The following is a 24,716-nucleotide window of genomic DNA, read 5'->3' on the forward strand; positions in this document are numbered from 1 at the left end:
TGACACAAACACAAACACTACCAGGAGAGAAACCTGGGATCCACCCATCGTTGAGATGCCACTCCCCGCAAACTGAAAAGTTGAAAGCCACGGGATAGTCAACATGGGTGGATTCTCTTAGGAGCAAGTACTGGTGGTTCATTTGAAAGGAGAAAGCACTGGGAGGAAAATAAAGGCTCACACAATTCACTTCCACCACTACAATCACTTCCATCGCTGATGGTTCAAACCGGAGTCCACCACTGAGAAGGAAGTGAAAGGCATTCCCAGGCAAGGGGGAAAAGGCAACCAACAGCAAGTCAATACTCCACCTACTCGGATGTGGGAGCCAATGTGGGTGGCGGTCACTATGGGGCGCCACGCCGTCCGGTACGGTGTGAAAGTCTAAACCGGTGACAGACAGGTTATCCAGGACACAAACAGTCTTCACAGCCCACCCACCTTCCTCTACGTTAATGCTGCCTGCCTAACTAACCTACTGCGTTACTGGGCCAGGTCAGTTACCAAGACAGGGCGGCCATGGGGCCTGGGGGCACGGATGCAGGGATTAAAGGAGAACGCTTTGCTTTTTTTTTTTTTTTTTTTTTTAAATTTTTTGGCCGTACCGCGCTGCATACGGGATCTTGGTTCCCCAACCAGGGATCGAACCTGCGCCCCCTGCAGTGAAAGTGTGGAGTCTTAACCACTGGACTGCCAGGGAAGTCCCCCCTTTGCTCAAATTAAAATGAGGCCACAGAAGGCTCAAGAAAATCCTCACCTACAAGTCAGCCGTCAGTCTCTCACAAATCTCATTTCCATACCCTCGAGGGAAGAGCCGGGGCCAGGCCTGTTCCAGGACTGGAACAACTTTCCCACTCCCAGTATGTCTCCTCTTGTCAATACTGCAGTTTTGACAGAGGCCAGTTTCACAAGCTTGCTGGTGTCTGAGAGCGTGAGTGGGCAGGGAGGCAGGTGCGCTTAGGGAGCGCGTGGACAGCGGGCAGGGTGGAGGAGAATCCTGGCTGGCTCAGGCAAAGTTCTCAGCAGGGGCCTGAGCAAGCAGCAGCAGCTTTCAGAGAAGCAGTTGGGGGAAAAGAAAGCTGACAGGAATGAAACTCGGGCTGGGAAAATAAAGTGAATAACTGTAACTAAAGAAAGGAGTAGATTGAAACACTGGTTCTGTCACCTATTAGCTGTGGGAACCTGAGCAAGTTGCTCAAAATTCTCTGAGCCTCAGCTTCTACCCTTCTATACTACGGCGACCTTGCAAGCTTCTTGTGACGATTAGAGAGAACGTATGTAAAAGTCCTAGCAAAGTGTTCGCACATAAATAGCTATTAACAGCTTCTCAACAAATAGCAGCTAACAGTAGTTTCAAAATTTTTTTTTGGATAAATTTATTTATTTTTGGCTGCGTTGGGTCTTTGTTGCTGCGTGCAGGCTTTCTCTAGTTGCGGCGAGCGGGGGCTACTGTTCGTTGTGGTGGCACATGGGCTCAGTAGTTGTGGCTCACGGGCTGTAGAGTGCAGGCTCAGTAGTTGTGGCACACGGGCTTAGTTGCTCTGTGGCATGTGGGATCTTCCTGGACCAGGGCTTGAACCCGTGTCCCCTGCACTGGCAGGTGGATTCTTAACCACTGTGCCACCAGGGAAGTCCCTCAAATGCTGCTTTAATAAGATCTCTAAACAGGGAAGAGGGGAATGAAGAGAGCTTTGGGTCTCCCTCCCCCACATTAATTACTAAAGACAAACACTTGATCTATTTCTCATATTTCCCCATCTGTAACCTGGTTAAGCTAATACAGAGCAGCTGAATCAGCAAATCGGCACTCTGGCTGATTTCATGTACAGTAAGACTATATACAAGAGTGGGGAAATGAGCAGATGCATCCTTGTACTCTCTTGGCCGCGCCACGCAGCAGGCGGGATCTTAGTTCCCCAACCAGGGATCAAACCCATGCCCCCCGCAGTGGAAGCACGAAGTCTTAACCACCGGACCACCAGGGAAGTCCCACGTCTTTGTATTTAATTGCAGAGACACGCATCATATTGCCTGCATGGGTTGAATGTAGTAATTAAATAGTTGGCATATAGCATTTAGAATTTACTTTTACTGCCTGTTTACAATCATTACTAGTAATAGTTTATTATTAATAATAAGCTTAAGGCTAATTGCGAGTCTTCAGTGTAAGACTGCAGAGTATATTAGAGCAAAAGAGACACAGTAAGTATTTACTAGACCAGAAACTAAGGGAATAAAATCCCTGTGGGTGTTCCACTGTGCATCTCAGGGAACAGCAGAGGATGAGACATTTCTAGCTGTGGCTTTCGTCTTAGTCTTTGGGACTGCCTTGACAGGTCAAGGACTGAAAAGGTTGGTCCCTCAATGGAACGAGACTTTGGATGACAAAGAACAAAGACAGATAAGAAGGAAATCAAAGACAGATGAGAGCATCCAGCTATGAGAGACTAAGCATGCGCACTTCATCGTAAAGAGGCTTGTTTGCCCTTAATACCTTGGTATTGGAAATGTGAAACAAAACAGAGAGAGACCAATTACTGCCCCAGCCTCGACAAATGGCACCCAAACAAGCCAGACCAAGTCTGAGGACTCCTGCTTCAAAGTAAGCTACATGGCCACGGTCACCGACCAACAGGTACCACACGTCATTCCTCACAGCTGGACCTTTAACAGGCTTGCTGACCAGACCTCAGTAAATCCCTCCTGGGGCAAGGTACCAAGATCCAGAGAGCAAGCTTTCCGACAGAGAACTTTATAGTGTCTGTGATTAATCCTATTTATCTTTGTGTCCTAATCCCCAAATTCACCAATTTCACTAATATGCTCTCCCATCCAATTACCATCTGAAAATGTTAGAAGTTTAATATATGCAGTCTTCTTTGAAGTCTAATTGCATCTTAATTTGTTCTACAAAAAGAACATTAATTTCCTCACTGAGTACACAAACGCTTGTTTATAGACCTACTCAATCATCATATTACAAAAGCAGGAGTTGGTAACTCCATCAGGATACTTCACAAATTCCTTTAAAAGGCTAGAAAAATCTATCTTTTTAGGAACCCAAATTTACATGTAAGCATGAATCCACATTCCTCTACCAGAGAGGAAGGCCATCCACACCAGGCACGGCTCTTACTCACCCTGATGGTTTCAGATGCAAAGTGCCCTTCTGAGATCATGAGGTTGCCAGTTTCATCCAGCTTCACAATGGCTCCCGAGTTGGCCTGCACCTCAGCTTCAAAGGCTTGATGCTTCTGCAGCTTGCCCTGTCGGTGGACCGTGAAATGAGCCATACGTGCTCCTCGGCACGCGTCATTCTGCGCCCAGCTCCCTATTATTCCTCCCCTCCTGCATCCCACTCCCTCTCTCTATGGACGCCTCACTCAGCCTCCCAATCATCCCCCTACCGGTTCAATTACTCAAATGCTCTGCCTGCATCCATACTTGCCCTCTGAAAGCTTGGCCATCTAGGACCACAGCTTTGCAGACAGCAAAAGATGCTATAAGATATCGTAATTTTCTTGTGTATCTGGAAATGAGCCTTTATGGACATCCAATCCCTTTTAGAAATACAGAACCATACTGAGAGGCTGCGTAGCATGTAGTGTTTATCTTTGACGAATCCATTCACATTCATTCATGATATGACTTCTTTTAGCTTGCTTTAGAAACCATACTCTTTGATTGATTTGATACATTCCACTTCTTAATACCTCCCTTTACTCACATGCTGAGCTGGGCAGGGCCTGTACCTAAACCAGCGTTCATCATTTTCTCTTCTCAGACGACTTTGGCATAGTAAAAAAACCATGGGTACAACCACTGTTCCACTTGCTAAAAAAAAGTCTTTCACCAAAATCAACAAGAAGAAAGGCTTTTTTTTTAAACAGCTATACAAATTTTCACCAGCAACAACACTGTTAGCATACCTTTCTCAAAAACACATATTCCAAGAGATCAAATCAGACCCTCCCTGAAAAATGATGAAGGATCACCAATGGCTGTAAGGCAGCGGGTTGAGAACCATCGGCTTAAAGCATCCACAAAAGATAAATTAAAACCTGCAGGATTCCACATTCATGCTCACTAATACAACCACTAAGGGCTTTTCAGAATAGTGAGTTAGTCCTTCCTTATGTCTGATCTACATTCAATCGCTCAAGGTCATAATTAGCTCTGTATAAATTCGGGGCCAAGACATTTGAGCTCTGGAGTTTTGGGAGGCACCTCAGACACACCTGCAGGTTGGTTGGGTCTTTATAGTTCTCATCAGATGCAATCTGCAGTTTCTCCTGAATCCATTTCTCCAGCTCCTCAGCATCTCTTTGGAAAAACTGGAATCGGTACGAATCTTCAAGCTTCTGGCGCCTAAGCGTCGAAAGCTCCTTGAAGCGGTGGTATCTGTCCAGGACCTGCTGCCTCCTCTCCTGGATGTCCTCTGCTGTCTCCAGCACTTTGACCCCGCTTGGGTCCATTTTCTGAAAAGACAGAAAGTCCTGAAGTAAGCACATGACACCAAAATAGACTTAATGGCATTAGCCTCTTGGAAGGAAATAAAGAATTATGAGAGCCTGAGCAGACAAATGAATTGAAAGTGGTCCCTTCTCAGGAGCTAAGAGTGAAGCCCAGGCCCCATTCCCTCATAAACAATGGCTGCCCAAGTGGGCCCCTCAGAGGATGCCTCACCAACACTGCAATGAGGCCAGGCGAGAAATGTGAAGGGGAGAACTATGGTTTACACTGTCAATTCTACAGAGCCTTGAGAATTCAAAGGAAACACCAACTGTGGAGCTCAGAGAATTACTGAGAAATCCATTCAACAGTCCTTTCATCTGGTCTGTGCATTTCATGGTGTGGAGATTAGAAAACATTTACTCTTTTTTTTTTTTTTTTGCGGTACGCGGGCCTCTCCCATTGTGGCCTCTCCCATTGCAGAGCACAGGCTCCAGACGCGCAGGTTCAGCGGCCATGGCTCACGGGCCCAGCCGCTGTGCGGCACGTGGGATCTTCCCGGACCGGGGCACGAACCCGCATCCCCTGCATCGGCAGGCGGACTCTCAACCACTGTGCCACCAGGGAAGCCCGAAAACATTTATTCTTAATTCAGCTTTTCTACCTTTCTAGATCTCAGCCTGTTATTCACTGAAGAAAAGGGAATGATTATCAAGTAACTTGAGTCTTTTTTTTAAAATTAATTTATTTTTTGGGGCTGCGTTGGGTTTTCACTGTTGCGTGTGGGCTTTCTCTAGTTGTGGTGAGCGGGGGCTACTCTTCGTTGCGGCGTGCGGGTTTCTCACTGCTGTAGCTTCTCTTGATGTGGAGCACGGGCTCTAGGTGCGCAGGCTTCAGTAGTTGCGGCACGTGAGCTTCAGTAGTTGTGGCGCACGGGCTTAGTTGCTCCGTGGCATGTGGGATCTTCCCGGACCAGGGCTCGAACCTGTGTCCCCTGCATTGGCAGGCAGATTCCTAACCACTGCACCACCAGGGAAGCCCAGTAACTGAGTCTTTAACATCAAAATCCAATTGGATTTACCTAAAGTAGTGGATTTCTCAGTCACCCCAAAAAGTCAATCCTACAATCTCCTTCAGGCTGGGCAATGAACAGGCTTTGCTTCATCCGAATGCACAGAATTAAAAGAAAATCACAGTGTATCTTAAAAAAAAAAAGGTGTGGTGAAAGATTTATCCTACCTGACTCTTACCTGCTCCAGTTAACAATAAACACAGGCTAATTGAGTAGGTGGTACTTCCCCATAGCACTCAATCTACCCCAACTTTAAACTCTCAGATCTGGACAGTTTCACCAACCTTTAATGTCAAAAGAAAATCTGACCTATTTATGGGACAAACCCAGAATATGCTCCCTGCTCTTCTCTCAGGAATAAGCCATTTTATCCTCTAACCAAGGAAGGACGCACAGAAGGAAACAGGTACACACTAATGACAAAGAGCATGTAAATTTGTCAGTAACATGTGACCTTGTACGAGCTGCCTTCCCTCTCTGTGTCTCAATTTCCCAGAATGACTGAAAACACCAGTTGAAAATGAGATGGTCCCAAGACTCTTCTAACTTTAAAATTACGTTCTACAGAGAAGGGTCTGTGACCCGGTAAAAAAGCAGACCAGATAAGCTGATGGTCTCTCCAGCTCTTGTTCCATAATTTATACAAGACATAAAAACTGTGCTGCCCAGGAAACATATGTGACAGCTCTTCCCGTTACCCTGTTCGCCTGGCCCAGCCGATGGGAAAGGAGAGGCTGGCTAAGGATTAGGTCTGGAGGCCACTGTGTGCCCCCCACTCCCTGCCCCCATCCAGCTGTGAGATAAACAACACTGCTAAGCTCGGGGCAAAGTTTCCAGCTCTTCAGAGAGAAAAGCAGCTTTAAGAGGTGTCAAGAAAAGTTATCGACTGCACCTAGCCAACTCTGAGGCCTATCTTTTCTATGAAGAGACCTAGATTCCTAGGGAGAGAACGTGAGGGGATTTTAGCCCTATCACCATTCCTTCCAAATTACTCTCCACATATTAACCATTTATCTTTATTGGTTTTCTCCCACAAAGTCCAATGTATTTGTTTGACTATAACAAGAAACATATTCTTTGCCACGTCATTCCCATGCTTTAAAACCTTTCATCACTCCCTTCTGAGAGAGGAAAGCATCTACCTCTTTAGCTGAACCTTCCAATCTGGCCCAGCACACCTGACTGATATGTCTCACCCATGCCCCGGCCCAGCACACCTGACTGATATGTCTCACCCATGCCCCGTACCTTCCTGGCACAGAGAAATACTCTCTTCCCAAACACGTGATTCTCTCTAAAGACTCCAAGTCAGTTGCTCAGGCTTCCTTTGCCCAGAATGTTCTGTCTCTCCTCGGTCCGGATAACTCCCATTCATGTCTCAATAGGAGCTGAAATGAGGAAGCTGCAGGGATCTGGCCTCCTTACCAAGCTGTCCTCACGGCTCCTTCCCTCCCTCCTTCTCTGATTTAATCACATTTTTCTGCAGATTTACAAAGCACTTGCACATACTTCTCACGGTATAATGAGACTGAGCAATGTAATCTTTGTTGTTGTGTCCCGATTTCTTTCTTTTTTTTTTTAAAGATTTTTTTGATGTGGACCTTTTTTTTTTTTGCGGTACGCAGGCCTCTCACTGTTGTGGCCTCTCCCGTTGCGGAGCCCAGGCTCCAGATGCACAGGCTCAGCGGCCATGGCTCACGGGCCCAGCCGCTCCGCGGCACGTGGGATCTTCCCAGTCTAGGGCACGAACCCGTGTCCCCTGCATCGGCAGACGGACTCTCAACCACTGCGCCACCAGGGAAGCCCAATGTGGACCATTTTTAAAGTCTTTATAGAATTTGTTACAATGTCGCTTCTGTTCTCCATTTTGGTTTTTGGCCACAAGATCTTAGCTCCCTGATGCCCCACATTGGAAGGCGTAGTCTTAACCACTGGACCACCAGGGAAGTCCCAATTGTATCCCGATTTCTAGCAGACAGATGTCATTAACAAATGTTTGTTTGAGTGCTGGAGAAGCAGCTCTGAGCTCCTCTGTGAAGGGTGGAGAGAGCTCAGTAGTCCACCCCAGTTTCATTTCTGTATCGTCAAACTGGAATTCTGGCCAGGTAACAGCTAGATTTGGTGGCTGAATGAACAGCTGGAATGTGCTGACTGAAGCTACAACACGGGGCGTCAACCTAATGACCAGACCTGAATTACTGAGCTTGGGTGGTCCGCACTCGGATAACCGCTCTTTTCACGCTGGCAGGGTGGGACCTTGGGGAAATTGAGTTCAGGAAGGCACAATTTTGTATCATCCATAGATAGCTGTGTCTGAAAAAAATAGTTTCTGTTCTTAAAATGGGCTTCAAGAGAGTCCTTAAACCCAAAAACTGAGGGTAACCTTGACAAAGGAAATGTCTGTTAAGAACAGGGCCGTTCTGGTTTACGCTGCCGCCCTAGGACATCAGCCTCTTTGGGATCTTGACAAGAATCCCTACCGGTCCGGCCACATTTACGATTCACTCGTTCACCTGCGTGACCTGCTCCAGGCATACCTTACATCAAACTCCCTCATCAAGCCCAAGTTACAGGCCCGGGGCAGGTCCACTTCCCAAACCAGAAAGTTCCCTCTGGCCGAAATGTTCTCTTCTCCCCCACTCCCAACTCGACCATTAATACCATTCAAACCCCTCCAAGTCTAAAGCAACTACGCTGTCCTGTCTGCAGCCCTGAATCAGAAGCCCTCACTCCCTCTCTGGCCCCCTTAGAGCAACTTCACGTCACATTCTGCCACGTGATTACTGTCTTCTCCCTGCGTTTTTGTAAGTTCTCTAGGGAATTTAGAGTTCCTAAGGGACTATAAAAGAGACCTTATCTTACTCTCTGACCACAGAACTCAGCACACATTTAGACAGTCAATTACACTCTGAGCTTAGAAATAGAGAAACTGCTGTCACTTCATTATTAAGTGGTCAGGAGACAAAAGATCATCTAATAAGCAAGTTGTAGAGCCAGGGTGACCCAGGATGCTCCAGTTCCCAGACCAGCATGCTAGAACCAGTGATTCTTAACATGATCGGAGCTGACACACTCTTCATTAAAGGCTGTTCAGTTATTTATTAATTCCCTTTACTACCTCTTATCTTTTCCATCCCCACTTGAGGGGGGGAAAAAGCGGGAAGGAGCATATATGAATCATTAAAAAAAATCAAAATTAATGTTTTTAAGATTGAGTCTTCTTAAAGTTAGTAAACAATTGGTGTTAAGAATAATTTATATACTTCCTTTGTTCTCATCTCTCCGGAAACAGTTAGGTGGAGAAACAGTAGGAAACTGTGTGTCTAATTCGCTTGCTTATAAAATTTCCAAGGAATGTATAGCCAGTTATGCATGTAACAACAGCTCCACTGTATGTGCCTTTCTACAAGATGTCTCAGTCTTTAGAATGTCTATGGCGTTTGTCCTGCCGCCCCAGATGACAGGATTCACTGCATTTCCTTTAGCTGCCAGGGAAATCTCTAAACGATCACATTCGGAAGCAGCCCTTTCTGATGAAAAAAGAATTCCCGACATAATAATACTGAAAAGGTTCCCCCTGAGCGAGCCCCTCGGCCTGGGTTGCGCTTGCTGATCTGACCCTACCAATCCAGGGAGACAGTCCAGCGAGGCCCTGCTGAAATTAACCAACCTAAAAGGCCCTCTTTGTCACCCCAGTGAAGTAGAACAAGTCAATTCTATACCAAGTGCTTTGGTCAGGCAATAATGGACTTTTCTTTCCTGCAGTAGATCAGCTGACGCCAGTAGGTGGGAGCTTGGCCAAGTCACAACTGGCTGTCTCCGGGGAGCTGGGCATCTGAAAGTCAGCAGTGCTCTCCCACTGCTGTGGGCACTCAGAGTTTTCATTTGCGTGATTACAGGAGCCAAGGATGACAGGGTAACGGCAGTTCCTCCCCACCCCTTCTCCTGATAGGGAGCTGTCTCTATACAAGTTCCAGTTTCTCTTTGCTCCTAAATGGCTCATTTCCACAGACTACATTAAACACAGGAGAAAATCTCCTATCTCCAAAGAACTACTGCCATCCAAAGGTGCTACGACCTCTCACCCAAAACTCTGTGAGAGTTAGTGGAATTTTCTGGACTCTGCCTGTGTGCACCGTGTTCCCCGAGGCTGCTGCACACTGCAAGAACTCCACCCCAGGCCAGAAATGTGCAGCTGACTGATAGGGTGGACTCCACAAAGAATGCCCTGGGCTGTTCCCAGCCTTAACGGGATTAACACCTTTTGAGAGCTAGAGAGGAAGACTTTGGGAAATGTGCCATAAAAAAAAAAAATCTCCAACCATACCAGCCTATCTAGCTATTCCACTGACTGCCTAAAAACCGCAAAGGAGCCACATTCCAGGACAGCAATCAACTGACTGCTTACCTCAACTCTGATTTTGTCAATCAGGTCTATGTTTGTGGCTAATGAAGGAGGGGAGACGAAGGCCTAAATGTACTCTCTGTTTAAGGACAGCTTCCCATTTAAGGGAACTGAAGAAAAAAGGTCATATTTTGGCAAATAATTATTAGAGAAGACTGGCTATTTTTAAATGCTGCTGCAATGCAGCATCAAAATGTGAGCTGCATCATTCAGCAAGTAATGTGAATTGAGCACAGAGGATAAAACAGGAATTACAGCTATGTCCTCTACTGTAATAAATAAAAAGAACTTGTCCGTATTCTTACAATACAGCTAGATCTCTGAGAAGAAAGCCAAGATATGAATCTCGGCTAGAAAGTTCTGGTTTAATCCAAAGTCATGCATGAGAATGACTCCTCATAACCAACACCAACTTATACACATTATCAATGGAAAATGATTCCTACAAAAGAAGCCAGCCATTAATTAATATCTTTGTCTTCTTGACAACTGCCAACAGACAGCTGTCCGAGGCAGTTCTTGCTATGTACTTAGGGAAGTTTTTAAAGCCTTACCCTCATCCACAGAAGCTATAAGACCACTGTGCAAGGGGAGGTGTCTGTCTGCGGAGGGCGGGGAGAGGCAGTGGGTGGGAAGAACACTGTTAAGCAACAGAAAAGACTGTGGAGACACACACTTTCAAACCAAAGGTCAAATGCTTCCAACTCTGCTCACTTGGCACCTGCAGTGAGTGAGTAGCTTAGGACACCCTCACGCAGATCTTGGAGAGTGGAAGAATTCACTAGTCAAGAGTTTCCCTCTGGAACCTCAGAAGACAGTAAAACTGTCATGAAGACAAGAGGAGTGCCTATTTGGAAACAAAGGTCTGGGAGTGCCGACATCTTAGCGAGCTGAATGTGGCAGACAGGGGCGTTTGGAACACTGCAAGATGAATTCAGACCTCAGGCAGGACTCAGATATATTGTTTGCAGGGAAAGGGATTTTCAGGACTAACAGGATGAAGAGAGCATTTGGCTCTATGGAAAAATTCATAAAGATCACCCAGAGCAAAATGTCAGAGGAACCATCCATCAGTTCTGTTTTTGTTGCTTAGTCAGAGCCCAAAGGTGCAGAACCAACAATGCCCTTTTTCCCCGGCTTAGAAAGCCAGCACATTTTACATTTCCAAAGCAGGAGAACTACATTCACGGATGCGGAAGGGCTCCCCGAGAACAAAGCACCAAAGAATTGGTGAGCACCATAAAATCTGATGCCAACTGATTCTCAGATTAAGTGAATTAAGTCAAAACCAGCTCAGCTGCAGATTTTAGTGGTAGACCTGAGGGTAAGCAAAGAGGTAAATGATATATAAATTAAGAATTTTAACCATGGAAAAAACAGAAATATTTTTGCTTAAACCGCATTCCAATCAGGATTGTAGATCTGCACGTCAGCCTTCAAATTGATTAATTCATTTCAACTTGTTAGCAGGATTCTGCGGAGGTGAGCAGGGATTTAGCTTAAAGAAGCAAAAGATTCATACTGTACTGCATCAAAATCCAGAAACGCCAAGCAAGGTTGAGAAAACTTACTCCTGAATGCCTCCCAAACACTACCTTGCTGCTACTTACCTTTTATAACCTGTAAAATCCAGATGAGAGGTGTTTAAGTGCAAAATATTGTTACTGAGATTCAAAACAGGAAAAAGGTATAACGTGCCCATTTTTATAAACCTTGTTTAAACAATTAACCAGCCTGATTTATAAAAGGGCTTGCCTCGGATTTATCACCCATAATCACTAGAAATTTGCAGAGCTTATACTTCTGCTTATGGGATATCAAGACATTAATTTTAAGCATTTTTCTTTCTGAAAAAGGTCCAATTTAGCAAACACGTAAAAACTGTACACAAATAAAAACATGGGTAGTGAGCTTTTTTATAAACAAGAAAATCCAAGTTCCATTTCATTATAAGGATTGTGGCAAAAAAACGTAAATCAATGGAAACAGGAAACAAACCCAAGTTTACGATACTTGTCAAATTGAAAAACACTATTTTTACATGTTTTCAGATTACTTTTTCTAAATATCTAAGATAATGTGTTTAGTCCCTTGGTTTTTAAGAACCAAGTAACCATCAATGAAAAAAATTAGCAAACAGTACATGCAGACACCAGTAGGGTGATAAGAAATTAATATATTCATGCCTTAAAGAGAGGAAGGTAAAAAAACAAAGGCTTTGGAAATTTTAGAATAAATCTACTAAGACTTTTGTTCATGTAACACCAAAGAAAACAAACAAAAGCCCAAACCCTAACCAATTTGCTTAACAGGTCATGCAGGAGGGGTTTCTTCCCCCTCTCTTTGGATCATTCAACCTCTTTGACACATGTGTCTTCACTGCAAGCCAGGCAAAACCGAAAAGGTAACACACTTCCCGCATGCTGGTCAAATACCTGGACTCTGCGTTTACGAAATGATGACAGCATGATGGAGGAATGTGGCGTCTGAAGAGGGAGGGCGAAGAGCAAGGTAACAAGCTTCTAAGGGCAAACTGAACACGATAATTTCCCAATGAAGACAACAGGTCTTTAAAAATATATGAATACAGGTAAAAATCAAATTTTAACTATTTTCCCAGCGCCCTTCTCATTCTACAGAGCTTCTAAACCAGGAATTGAAAATGCAGAAAGAACCAAGGTTCTCTGGTCTGAGCAGATGCGCTGCCTTGGCCATGTCATACCCTCTTCTGGGTCTCAGTTTCCCAATTTTCAAATAATCCTGAATACTAAATATCCCTTTTCTAGACGTGCACTCCCCCAACCCACGTTCCGATACATTAGCTGAGATTCCCAGTACTAGATGATTTCTGTACCCCCTTCCATTCAGTAATAAAACAGCATAATTTCGTGAAGTCATCAGAAGCAAGAACGAACTCAAGCTACAAAGATCGACCTTGGGCCTAGTTTACTGGGACACTTCCTTCACAAAATACTATTTCCTGTTCAAAACCCATACAAGAGGAGTATACAAGAGCGGAGGAAGGGAAATACCAGCGCAGCTGCTTCTACCCACTGGCCCCAAGCGATCAGTCCTGTGGGCCTCCTCTGCATTCCTGGGGTCGGCATTTGCCATCAGGGTGCTGCATTCTTCCACCTACTCCGACTACAGCTGACGGGCTGCAGCAGACCCACCGCACGACTAGCAGAGTCCTCGCGTAGCCCACGGAGGATTGATTACAAGGCCGGATTCGTGCCCACTGTCCTTAGTGCAGGTTCAGCAATGACAGGACTGTGGACTACTCCTGACACCCACTTCTCAGCATCTGCAGCCGCCCCCCCCCACCGCCGCCCCCGCGCCCAAGGGAAGAAGGCGGGTAAAGGAAGAGCAGAGGAAAGTCTCACCCAGGGAACCAAAAGATATACTTAAAAACAGCTCTCCGCACCTAAACCTGTTCATGAGATTGCTTGACAAGCTCATATTGTGAGCCTGTGACGTATCATGTTGCTAATTATTCAATTCCTACAAACGCCCTGCCAAAGACCAAAAGCATATCGGAGAATGTTCCCCAGCTGACCGTTTACTGCAGGTCTGCCTCACACCTGTCCAGCAGAGAGCAAATCCACCTTCTGAGTCTCGGCTCTCCATCTAGGTCCCTGGATAACAGCTAACACACTTTGAGGGTCCCTCTGAGTAATATTGGCCCAGTTACTAAAAAAGGCTTACTGTTAATTTCCTGCACAGAGGCCCTTACTGCAGCACCTTTTTATTTTCCTGCAGCACATTTTTGAAACTCGGACTTCAATTTGACCTTTCAAAAGCTGACATTAGCTGCAGACAAAAGGGGAAATACATGACTAGTCTGATGAGTTGGAACCTTGGCTCGATGGCTTCATACAGCTGAGTGTTCCCACCGCTTTTCTTCAGGTTTTCTGTTTCCTGGCTGCAGACACTCCCACCCTTCCATCTTTGACACATTCTGTTTTAGTTAAGTCCAATTGCTATGACGACGCAATTTCTCAACACATTCTGAAAATATTTCATATGGTCTCTCTTCTCTTCTTCCCTAACAGCCATCATGGTAAGTTTTTCTAATATGCCATGATGAAGACAGAACAAAGGCCTACATAGTTTAGGATCTATTATACAAAAGAGATTTGACAAGGTGTTGGGCAGTTCAAGCATCATCTCAACCCAGCTTCCTGAGCTATTCAAGCTTTTAATTTAAAACATATTCAACCCTTAACCTTGACAAGCCCTTTGTTTAAAATACATTTTAACCCAGTCCCTCAGAGACTTTTAAAAGCAATTTTCTTTGGGAAGCATCTAATGAAATTCGCAGGGACTGCTTTCAAACAAAAGGCTGCTCTATCATTCAACACCGGCATGGCTGTAAAATTTTTGACAAATAATAATTATGTCCTTGACTCGAAAGACCCGGTCTCGGGGCAAGAAAAAAAAAAAGAACTCTAAGCTATTAAGTTATTCAGTTTGGGTCGCATACAAAGCAAGCGCCGCACCTACCTGCTATTTACACGCAAATCACAGTTGGGAAAGAAAAATATGTTTATTACAGATAAGAAACGGAGATGGCCGGTCTCGGACCTCTCCGTCCAGAGAAGAACCGCCAAGAACCGCCACACAGGATGAAATTAAGGTCAAAGAGCCCTTTACTCCCGGATTTTTCTCCTTCAAGGGCTGGGCCGGCATTGCTGGTGGGGATTTGAGAAAAGGAGCTGCACAAGTCGCTCCCCACTGAGGGAAGGGATTGGGGGCGGTGGGGGAAGCGCGCTCTGCGGAGAGGGGGTTGGAGAAACGATCCGGACCAGGAAGCCCCCGCCCCACCTGCCGCAGCCGGATGGAGCAGGGCGGGGCCGCAGCCAGGGTGGGCTGCGGGGAAGGACCCGGCGGCCTCGCCGCCCCCTCCGCCCAGTCAATGACATTCCAGCGGCCGGCGCCCAGGCTCGGCCCGGCGGCTCCTCAGCAGCCCACGCACCACAAGCCGGTCGCGGCCGGCTAGCCCGGTTCCCCGCCCGACGGAGGGAGCGGCGAGGCCGGCCGGGCTCACCTGTCCGCGCGCTGGCCCCGCCCTGCCCCAGGGGCCGTCCGGCTCCCCGCCCAGGGGTCGGCCGCCCTCGGGCCTCGCTCCCGCCCTGAGTTCGCCCGCTCCCCCTCTCACCGGCTCCTGGGGGTGGGGGCAGTGGGTGCGTCGGGCCGGGGGTGCTGGAGGAACCGACGGGGCTCAGCGGCCTCCGTTCCTCCCTGTTCGCTCCGCAGCGGGTAGTGGCGGCGACGCGCGCGCCCCGCCTCTTTTATAGGCGGCCACGCGCGTTCCGGCGGCGGGCGGTCGCGAGCTCGGGGGAAGCGCCGCAGCGCGGCGCGAGGGGCGGGGGCGAGCGCCGGCCAACCAAAGGGGGCGGAGCTCCCGCCTGCTCGCTGCCCGATCACCCGGCGGAAAGGGCCGAGAACTCCCGGAAGGAGCCGAAGCGGCGATGCGGCGGAAGAGTCGAGCCCCGGGAGGGACGCGGCAGGGTGGGGAAGGAGTAGTGCGCGCGCCAGGGGTGGGGGTTGATGGTGCAGTGGAGTCGCTGCGTCCGCCCAGGCAGGCAGAGACGCTCCAGCCGCACCGCCCTCCCCGCAGCTGGAATCCTCCAATCCTGCCCCTCCCCGCCCTGCAGAGAATCTTCGGCAGCCCACCCCTCCGCCCCTGGGAGCCCTTCCAGGACTGCAGCGAAGGGCGGGGCAGGGCCATCGCCGCAGTCTGGCTGGGGATGCTGCGCGTCCCAGCCGGAAAAACGCCCAGTCCCAAAGGGTGAGATCACCCGTGTGTTTCTCTTCCTCCTTCCCCCTTTCCCTAGGAGAAGGCTGGTGCCGGGGCCCCAAGTCAGCCTTCTCTGGTGGGAGTTGGGGTCAAGAAACCGAGGATGATTTGGGGCTCCGGGTTTGAGAAGGTGGTAAGAAAAGGCCGAATCCGATCATAAAAAATAAAACCGACTAATTTGGTGTTTATGTCTGTCATTCCGAGATTTGAAGAGTTAATAATTTCTTATATTCTTACATCAAAAGCTTTCGGACAGCTCAGCAGTGGAATAGGATGCATTAATTGTATTCTATAAATGAGACATTGATTCTTCTCGCCATTATTAATTGACCTTTCCTTATGTACCAAGCACTATGCTATGTGTGTTACCTTTTTAAAAAATCCTTTTGCAATAATTTTATGATTTAGGTATTATTTCCTCATTTTACAGAGGAGCCCTGACATGGAAGCTAGGTCTCTTGCCCTGGGTCAGGCAGCTAGCAAGAGGAAAAGCAAGGATTTGAATCCGGGCAGTCAGAACCTTCTTTTAAACAGTGTGCTATACTGCCTTGCCATAGGAAAGGGAGGCATTGTGATGGTGGATGCTGGAATGCTGAGAAAAGAAAAACAGAGGATTTCTGGAATTTCTGTTCCTTATAGTCTTAGCAGTTTAAGGGCCTGGCTCTGTAGCTAGAAGCCCTCAAGTAGGACGCCCTTTCCCCACCCCCATGACAGCTGGGCGACAGCCATAGAGTAGCATCCAGGTCATTCCTGTGCAGTCAGGCAGACCAGGAGCTCTGCAGCTCAGGAAGGCCTCAGCCTCCTGGTTACCAAGCACTCTCCCCTTTAAATAAATATAAAGGCACTAGGCACTGCACCAGAACTTGGCCTCGGGCCCAGCCCTGAGCTTCTTGATCCTCAGTAGTTTGGCTTCTTCCCTGTGCCTGGGATCTGTAATCGGGTTTCTGAGCTGCTCCGGCTGGAGCCCTGATAATGAGGAACCCCCCCCCCACCACCACCACCATTCCCTTACTCCACCAGAGTGCAGAGAAAAGAAAAGGAGTGGCCACAGAAGCGGCTTTACAGAATCTGGAGGAAAGACATAGGAGCTGAGAGGCATTTCCTGCAATCCTCCATGTAGAGAAAACAGGACCGGGTAACTCCTGCCTGGGGTGTGCCTTTCTGGGAACAGCTGATGGCGTCTTCTCCAGTGGGTAGCAGCAAAATGTTGAACCAAATACTCAGCTCTGGGTACAAAATGGCTAACACAATCATAGCTCTCCAAAATTTCCAAGACCGTCTGCTCCAGCAAAGAACGGGGCTCAAGGCTGTGGACAGAAGCTGCAAAAAGGAAGGATTTTTCTTTTATATCAATCTGGCCTCCTAGTGAAATGGGGGTTTTGCTTTTACCAGGCGCAAAACAGATTTGAGATCTTAGAGACAGCTTCTGTATTGATACAGAAATGACAGTCTTATTTGTCGATCCTTTGTCTGATCTGAAACGTGGCCAAAACCCAGTGCCTCCAGCCCTGTGTAGTGCCCACCCAGTCACCCACCCCGTCCGCATTTGGCACTGGAAATGAGACATTTAGAAAGCCCTTCTTCCTGTGTTCTACTGTCTGCCTACCTCACCTCCCACCAATTTCACCATATGCCTGACACTCTGCTAGGTGTGGGGAAGGAGATGATAAAGGAGACACTGGCTTTCTTTGTTTTCTGAGAGCCGCTCATTCAGAACAAAAACAAAAACAAAAAAGGGTAGCATAGCGGCTCTGTAACCAATCTAATCATGTCCATCCCAGCCTCTTGCAAAGGTGGGGGTACAGTTAGGACTGAATTCCGAGCTCCTTTTTCTTTTTTGTGTTTTTGGCTGTGCCTTGCGGCTTGTGGGATCTCAGTTCCTTGACCAGGGACTGAACCTGGGCCACGGCAGTGAAAGCCTGGAATCCTAATCACTAGGCCACCAGGGAACTCCCCCAAGCTCCTTTTTCTATTCTAGCAGTTCTAGGAAGGTTTGATATGTGCCCTAAGCTTAGGCATTTAGGTAGTCCCAATACCTTTTTGAGTCATTCGAGAGGTCAACCATTGGGAAACTAACTGTAATGATGTTTTCACATACTCTGGCCATGGCAATTTACTTGCCCACGTTCCCTGGGAGAATCTCTCTCTTTCTCTCTCTAACACACAAACACACAAGCGCGCGCACACACACACACACACACACACACATACACACACGAAAGTTAACAGGCAAGCACTACTCTTTTTTCTGCCCCTCAAGAAGGGAGCCGATTGGGAAGTCACCCTGGCAGGTGCACTGTACTTCTTCCCAGATGAGATTCTGCAGTGTCAGAGCTGGCAAGGAATAGCACAGATCTTCAAAACAGTGACTGGAAGAACCTTGAAGACATTCTGCTAAGTGGAATAAACCAGACACAAAAGGACAAATATTGTATGATTCCACTTACCGGAGAACCCTAGAACAGTCATATTCACAGAGAGAAAGTGGAGCTGGGGTTGCCAGGGCCTGTGGGGACAGGAAAATGGGGAGCCAGTATTTAAGGGGTACAGAGTGGCAGTTTTGCAAGATGAGAAAGTTCTGGAGATGGATGGTGTTGATGGTTAACACAACAGTGTGAGTGTGCTTGATGCCAGACAACTAACTGTACACTTAAAAATGGTTTAAACTGTAAATTTTATGTTAAATTTTAAACTGTAAATGTTACATTACTTTACAATGACTGCCTCTGAAATCAGGGGCCACATTAGAGAAGAGGCCTGATAGCTGCTGGGAGCATGGACTTAACAGGCTGGTTTGCCTAACAGGACTGTAAGTGACAGCAGAGAGGTGAGCCCCTCACTCCCCTGGCACATCTTCCTAATCCAGCTGGCTTATTTCCCATATGTACTCTCACGGGACCACCTTTTAAGCCCCATCAGTCTCTCTCCTTCCTATTCATCCTGAACACACAGAATTAGTTTCATAAACCATGTGAAACCTTCTCAAAAAATTCTAGTAGCGGACTTCCCTGGTGGCGCAGTGGTTAAGAATCTGCCTGCCAACACAGGGGACACAGGTTCGACCCCTGGTCCAGGAAGATCCCACATGCTGCAGAGCAACTAAGTCCGTGCGCCACAACGACTGAGCCTGTGAGCCATAACTACTGAAGCCCACGTGCCACAACTACTGGAGCCCCCATGCCTAGAGCCCGTGCTTTGCAACAAGAGAAGCCACCACAATGAGAAGCCCATGCACCGCAGCCAAGAGTAGCCCCCGCTCGCTGCAACTAGAGAAAGCCCGTGCAGCAATGAAGACCCAATGCAGCCATAAATAAATAAATACAACTCTAGTAGCTTCCCACTGCCTACCGAATCACCCAAACAATTTTATTTTATTTTATTTTATTATTATTATTTTATTTATTTATTTATTGCAGTAAACGGGCCTCTCACTGTTGTGGTCTCTCCCATTGCAGAGCACAGGCTCTGGACGCACAGGCTCAGCAGCCATGGCTCACGGGCCCAGCCGCTCCGCGGCATGTGGGATCTTCCCGGACCGGGGCACAAACCCGTGTCCCCTGCATCGGCAGGCGGACTCCCAACCCCTGCACCACCAGGGAAGCCCTATTATTATTTTTTATATAAGTATTTTAATTTATTTAATTAATTTATTTTTGTCTGCGTTGGGTCTTCCTTTGCTGCACGTGGGCTTTCTCTAGTTGCGGCGAGCAGGGGTTACACTTCATTGCGGTGCGTGGGCTTCTCATTGCAGTGGCTTCTCTTGTTGCGGAGCACGGGCTCTAGGCATGCAGGCTTCAGTAGTTGTGGCACGTGGGCTCAGTAGTTGTGGCTTGTGGGCTCTAGAGTGCAGGCTCAGTAGTTGTGGTGCATGGGCTTAGTTACTCCTCGGCATGTGGGATCTTCCTTGACCAGGGCTCGAACCCATGTCCCCTGCATCGGCAGGCGGTTTCTTAACCACTGTGCCACCAAGGAAGTCCCCACCCACACTATTTTAATAGAGATTCCGGAGCCTACACAAACTTTCCACAGCATTATTTCCTACTGGTCTTCTCTAGACCTGAGCTTAGCCACTTCCTAAACAGGTTATTTATTCTTCCAACTTCATGCTTTTGCTCATACTTTCCCCCTAAATTAGAATGTCCTTCTTTCCCAACACCCACTCCTCATTTCTGACAAATCTTACCCATTTTGAGTTTATGTAAGTAGAACCTTTCTGGAAGAGCAGTTTGGCGATATGGATCAGCATATGAAATTTGCATGCCATTTGACACAACGTTATATTTAGGAATACAACCTAAGAAGGTAGAAAATATATTTAAGAATGTTAATAATTGTAAAAAAAAATTAGAAGCAGCTAGTCACCAACTGAAAAATGGTTAATTAAGATTCATTAATTCAAGACTACATTGGTGATATAGTTCATACTGATTGACTTGAAAAATATCTAAGATGTTACTGAACAGTGGCAGTCAGTTACTTAAGAGCTATTTACTTAAGAGCTATATTTGTATATCCATGTATATATGCACAGAGATGATTAAAGAGATGTTCACAGTGGGTACCTAGAATAAAAGGCTTTTTGGACCTTTTTATCTCCTTTTAAAAAATTTACACATAATTTTAAGTATCTGGATGAAGTACTATCTCAAGATACTTTCTTGACCATCCTAACCTCCAACTAAAGCATTTCAAAAAGTATATTCTCAGAAATACTAGTCCCAAGAGAAGCTCAAGAGTTCCGTGGTAAGTTCGGGAAACAATATGAACTCTTGGAGGTTAATTCAAAGTATCATAGTTAAGGCACCAAAAAGTCCTGCAAGAAAAGTCCTTTTTCTTTTCTTTATAATCTAAACATTTTATTATGGAAGATTTCAAAGATAAACCTAGAAAATGGAATAGTACAGTGAACCTCCATCTGTTCACCACCCAGCTTTAACAATTATCCACATCCTGCCATTCTTACTTCATATAGTACTTCACCTAGTTTACCTTTAACACAGCAGCTGCCAACCTCCTTTGCGGAACTCTTTTTTAGGTTCCTGCAGAAAAACTTCCTGGAAGAAGCTGACCTAGATGAAATGGAGCTTTCTTCTGCACTATGGTAACTTTTAGTTCAAACCATCAAGCACTCCAAGTTTGTAAATCTCGTTCTCCATCGAATTAAAATTCTACCCCCCAGTCACCTACTTCACTTTAGGTAGGAAGCATTTTGCAAAACCTGTTTATTTTTTAAAATATTTACTTATTTATTTATTTGGCTGCATCGGGTCTTAGTTGCGGCACACAGGATCTTTGATGCGGCATGCGGGAACTTTGGTGGTGGCGCGCAGGCTCCAGAGTGTGCGGGCTCAGTAGCTGCGGTACGTGGGCTTAGTTGCCCTGTGGCATGTGGGATCTTAGTTCCCCGACCAGGGATTGAACCTGCATCCCCTGCATTGAAGGTGGATTCTTAACCACTGGACCACCAGGGAAGTCCAGCAAAACCTGTTTAGAGTCAACTTTCCATCCCTGCTACAGGTTGATGGCTTCAAGGTCACCTTTGGCATCACCGTCCTGTTTGCAGGGTTGTAGGTTCTAGAGCTTGAATTTGTCGCCTCATCAGAATTGTAGGCCTGATTTTGTTGTTGTTGTTTGTTTTTATTTTTAAGTGGGGGAGAGGATTATCTTTTTTTTAAAATATGTTTATTTAGTCTGTGTTGGGTCTTCATTGCTGTACACAGGCTTTTTTCTTTAGTTGCGGTGAGTGGGGGCTACTCTTCCTTGTGGTGTGCAGGCTTCTCATTGCGGTGGCTTCTCTTGTTGCGGAGCACGGGCTCTAGGCACACAGCCTTCAGTAGTTGTGGCACGTGGGCGCAGTAGTTGTGGCTCACGGGCTCTAGAGCTCAGGCTCAGTAGTTGTGGCGCATGGGCTTAGTTGCTCTGCAGCATGTGGGATCTTCCCGGGCCAGGGCTCGAACCCCTGTCTCCTGCATTGGCAGGTGGATTCCCAACCACTGCGCCACCAGGGAAGTCCCAGCAAAACCTGTTTAGGGTCAAATTTCCATCCCTGCTACAGGTTGATGGCTTCAAGGTCACCTTTGGCATCACCGTCCTGTTTGCAGGGTTGTAGGTTCTAGAGCTTGAATTTGTCACCTCATCAGAATTGTAGGCCTGATTTTGTTGCTGTTGTTTGTTTTTTTTTTAAGTGGGGAAGAGGATTATCTTTTAATTTTGAAATAATTTCCAATTTGTAAAAAATTACAAGAGTAATAGAAACAAATCCCATACACCCTTCAACCAGATTCCCCAATTTGTTAACAATTGACCACATTTGCTCCATTATTCTGATGGTATATACGTACACATAGACACACACGTGTAGATATTTTCCCCCTGAATCATTTGAGAATAAGTTGCAGACGTCATGCCCAGTCACCCCTAAGTACTTTAAGAACAAGTACTTTTATTTTTATAACCACAATACAGTGATCAAAGTCGGGAAATTAATGTTGACATAATACTGCTATCTAACATACAGACCTTATTCAAGTTTTGCTAATTGTCCCAACATCCTTTACAAGACAAACACACAGAATGATCTTTTTTTTCCTGGACCAGGTTCCAATCCAGCATCATGTACTACATTTAGTGTAAACATCCTGAAGGAGCTAAAAGAAAAATGTTTCTTGACTACATCATCTGTGTAGATTGATATTTAAAATAAATGGAGCCTGGCTGTAAACTAGATGATATTATAAATTCCTCTCTAATGGGTGTTTCTGGAAATCCATCACATAGCTGGGAGACCATAGCTTTCATCTGGTTTCTGCAGGTCCACAGGACCTAATATCAGGGATTCATTAACGGCACAGAGAAAAGGGAAGTGAATGGCCAAGCCTGATAAGGCACCTGTGGGAAGCTCTGGAGCTCTTTTTTCCTGGCACTGAGATAGAAGACATTCAAACTTAATTACGTCACTGCTATCACCACAGGAAGCTTGAGAAGTGGGGGAAAGCTCCCAGCACGTGGGTGGGAAACCTCCAGAACAACTCCATTCTTCTATCCAAGGGATGTGTTGGGTTTCTCTCCCATTGGAACTTCCAATTCATCATCAAATTTGCTTTAAAATGATGTAGAACAGGATTTCCCTGGTGGTGCAGTGGTTGAGAATCTGCCTGTCAATGCAGGGGACATGGGTTCGAGCCCTGGTCTGAGAAGATCACACATGCTGCGGAGCAACTAAGCCCATGCGCCACAACTACTGAGCCTGCGCTCTAGAGCCTGTGAGCCACAACTACTGACGCCCATGCTCTGTAACAAGAGAAGCCACCGCAGTGAGAAGCCCACGCATGACAACAAAGAGTAGCCCCCGTTCGTTGCAACTACAGAAAGCCCACGCACAGCAACGAAGACCCAACGCAGCCAAAATAAATAAATAAATAAATAAATGAATGAATGAATGATGTAGGACCATGATAAGACAAAAATATGGGCACTCAGCCTAAGAAATGAGGTCAAACTTGAAAGGAGGCAAGTAGGCAAGTGAGCGCTTGAATTTAAAGGCAAATGCAGTCCTTGGTATTCTACTCTTAGAAATCTGACGCTACCATCCACCAGGAGTCACTGCTATCGGCCGGCAATCTCTACCTCTGGAGGCAACACTATCAGTGAGTATTGAAAACCTGGCCTCTGTGATGCTCTCCTTTCTTGGTTTACCATCAAGAACCCAATAGGAATACCAAGCTTTAAATGACACGTGCAAGACTGTTAAACATGTCTAGAGAAAGAAGATTCAAATATTGTAAGAGGTGTCTGCTATGGAGTGGTACAAATTCAAAGTGGAGGAGACCTTAGAGATCATCTTGTCCAGTGATTTTTTTTTATATTTCATTTTTGGCAGAACTTTCCCATATATAATGTTACAAAGAACTCCAATATATACAGTACATAAAGCAAAAATGCTGTGGCAGAGAGAATCCCAGCATTCCATGCAGGCCCATTAGTCCTATTAAAGGCTGTGCAAATGTGAGCTGCTTAACTCCAGTAAGAGGCACTGCTCACCTCCTGGTTCCATTTTCATAGTTATTAATAGAACAGCTTTCCAGCAGATGGCAGTAGTAGGAAGGGAAGCCTTTCAAAAATTTGCACAAAGCCTCCATATGCTGACTGACTATACAGCTGAGCCCCATCCACTCAACACCCAAGCACCCAGTGCTTCCCAAGTTGTTCCATCATGATGCACAGAAAATGCCATTTGTAAAGCACAGGTAGAGAGAGGAAGTGCAAACGGCCACGGGCCCCATGGGCTACAGAGATCAGTATGCTATGACACACAGCAGGGAAGCTCTGCCCTAAGGCACCGCTACTGAGCACAATTTGAAAACTACTCATCTGGTGACTGGTCCAATTCTTGTGTTTCGCAGGTGGGGATACTGAGGTTCAGAGAGTGGATGACCCACTCAAGGTCACAAACCTAAAAGTGAATTGAAAATCTGAAAGATGCCACCAGAAAACTACTATAACTAATTGATGAATTTGGTAAGGTTGCAGGATACAAAACTAATGCACAGAAATCTCTGGCATTCCTATACACTAACAACGAAAGATCAGAAAGAGAAATTAAGGAAACAATCCCATTTACCATCACAACAAAAAGAATAAAATATCTAGGAATAAACCTACCTAAGGAGGCAAAAGACCTGTACTTAGAAAACTATAAAACACTGATGAAAGAAATCAAAGATAACATAAACAGATGGAGACATATACTATGCTCCTGGATTAGAAGAATCAATATTGTGAAAATGATTATACTACCCAAAGCAATCTACAGGTTCAATGCAAATCCTATCAAATTACCAATGGCATTTTTCACAGAACTAGAACAAGAAATTTTACAACCTGTATGGAAACACAAAAGACTCTGAATAGCCAAAGCAATCTTAAGAAAGAAAAATGGAGCTGGAGGAATCAGGCTCTGACTTCAGACCATATTACAAAGCTACAGT

The 24,716-nt window shown here is 46.2% G+C and overlaps 1 protein-coding gene across 6 annotated transcripts in view; it reads right to left on the minus strand.

Annotated features, from left to right (window-relative positions):
• Positions 1-15,189, minus strand: part of SPTAN1 (spectrin alpha, non-erythrocytic 1) — a 60,389-nt gene extending 45,200 nt beyond the window's left edge. For 5 of the 6 annotated variants that reach the window (XM_082656195.1, XM_082656199.1, XM_082656198.1 and 2 more), the window contains exons 1-3: positions 12,365-12,463; positions 4,239-4,478; positions 3,141-3,266 (exon numbers count right to left, since the gene is read on the minus strand). In XM_082656195.1, coding sequence (XP_082512321.1) covers positions 3,141-3,266; positions 4,239-4,478; positions 12,365-12,397 — 399 coding nt within the window. In that variant the 5' untranslated portion in view covers positions 12,398-12,463. Of the gene's footprint in view, positions 1-3,140; positions 3,267-4,238; positions 4,479-12,364; positions 12,464-15,087 lie in introns of those variants that run through there. The other variant, XM_082656197.1, reaches the window with a different exon arrangement.
• Positions 15,190-24,716: the final 9,527 nt, after the last annotated feature.

This window comes from Grampus griseus (assembly GCF_964374135.1).
Source record: "Grampus griseus genome assembly, chromosome: 6".
Taxonomy (NCBI): domain Eukaryota; kingdom Metazoa; phylum Chordata; class Mammalia; order Artiodactyla; family Delphinidae; genus Grampus; species Grampus griseus.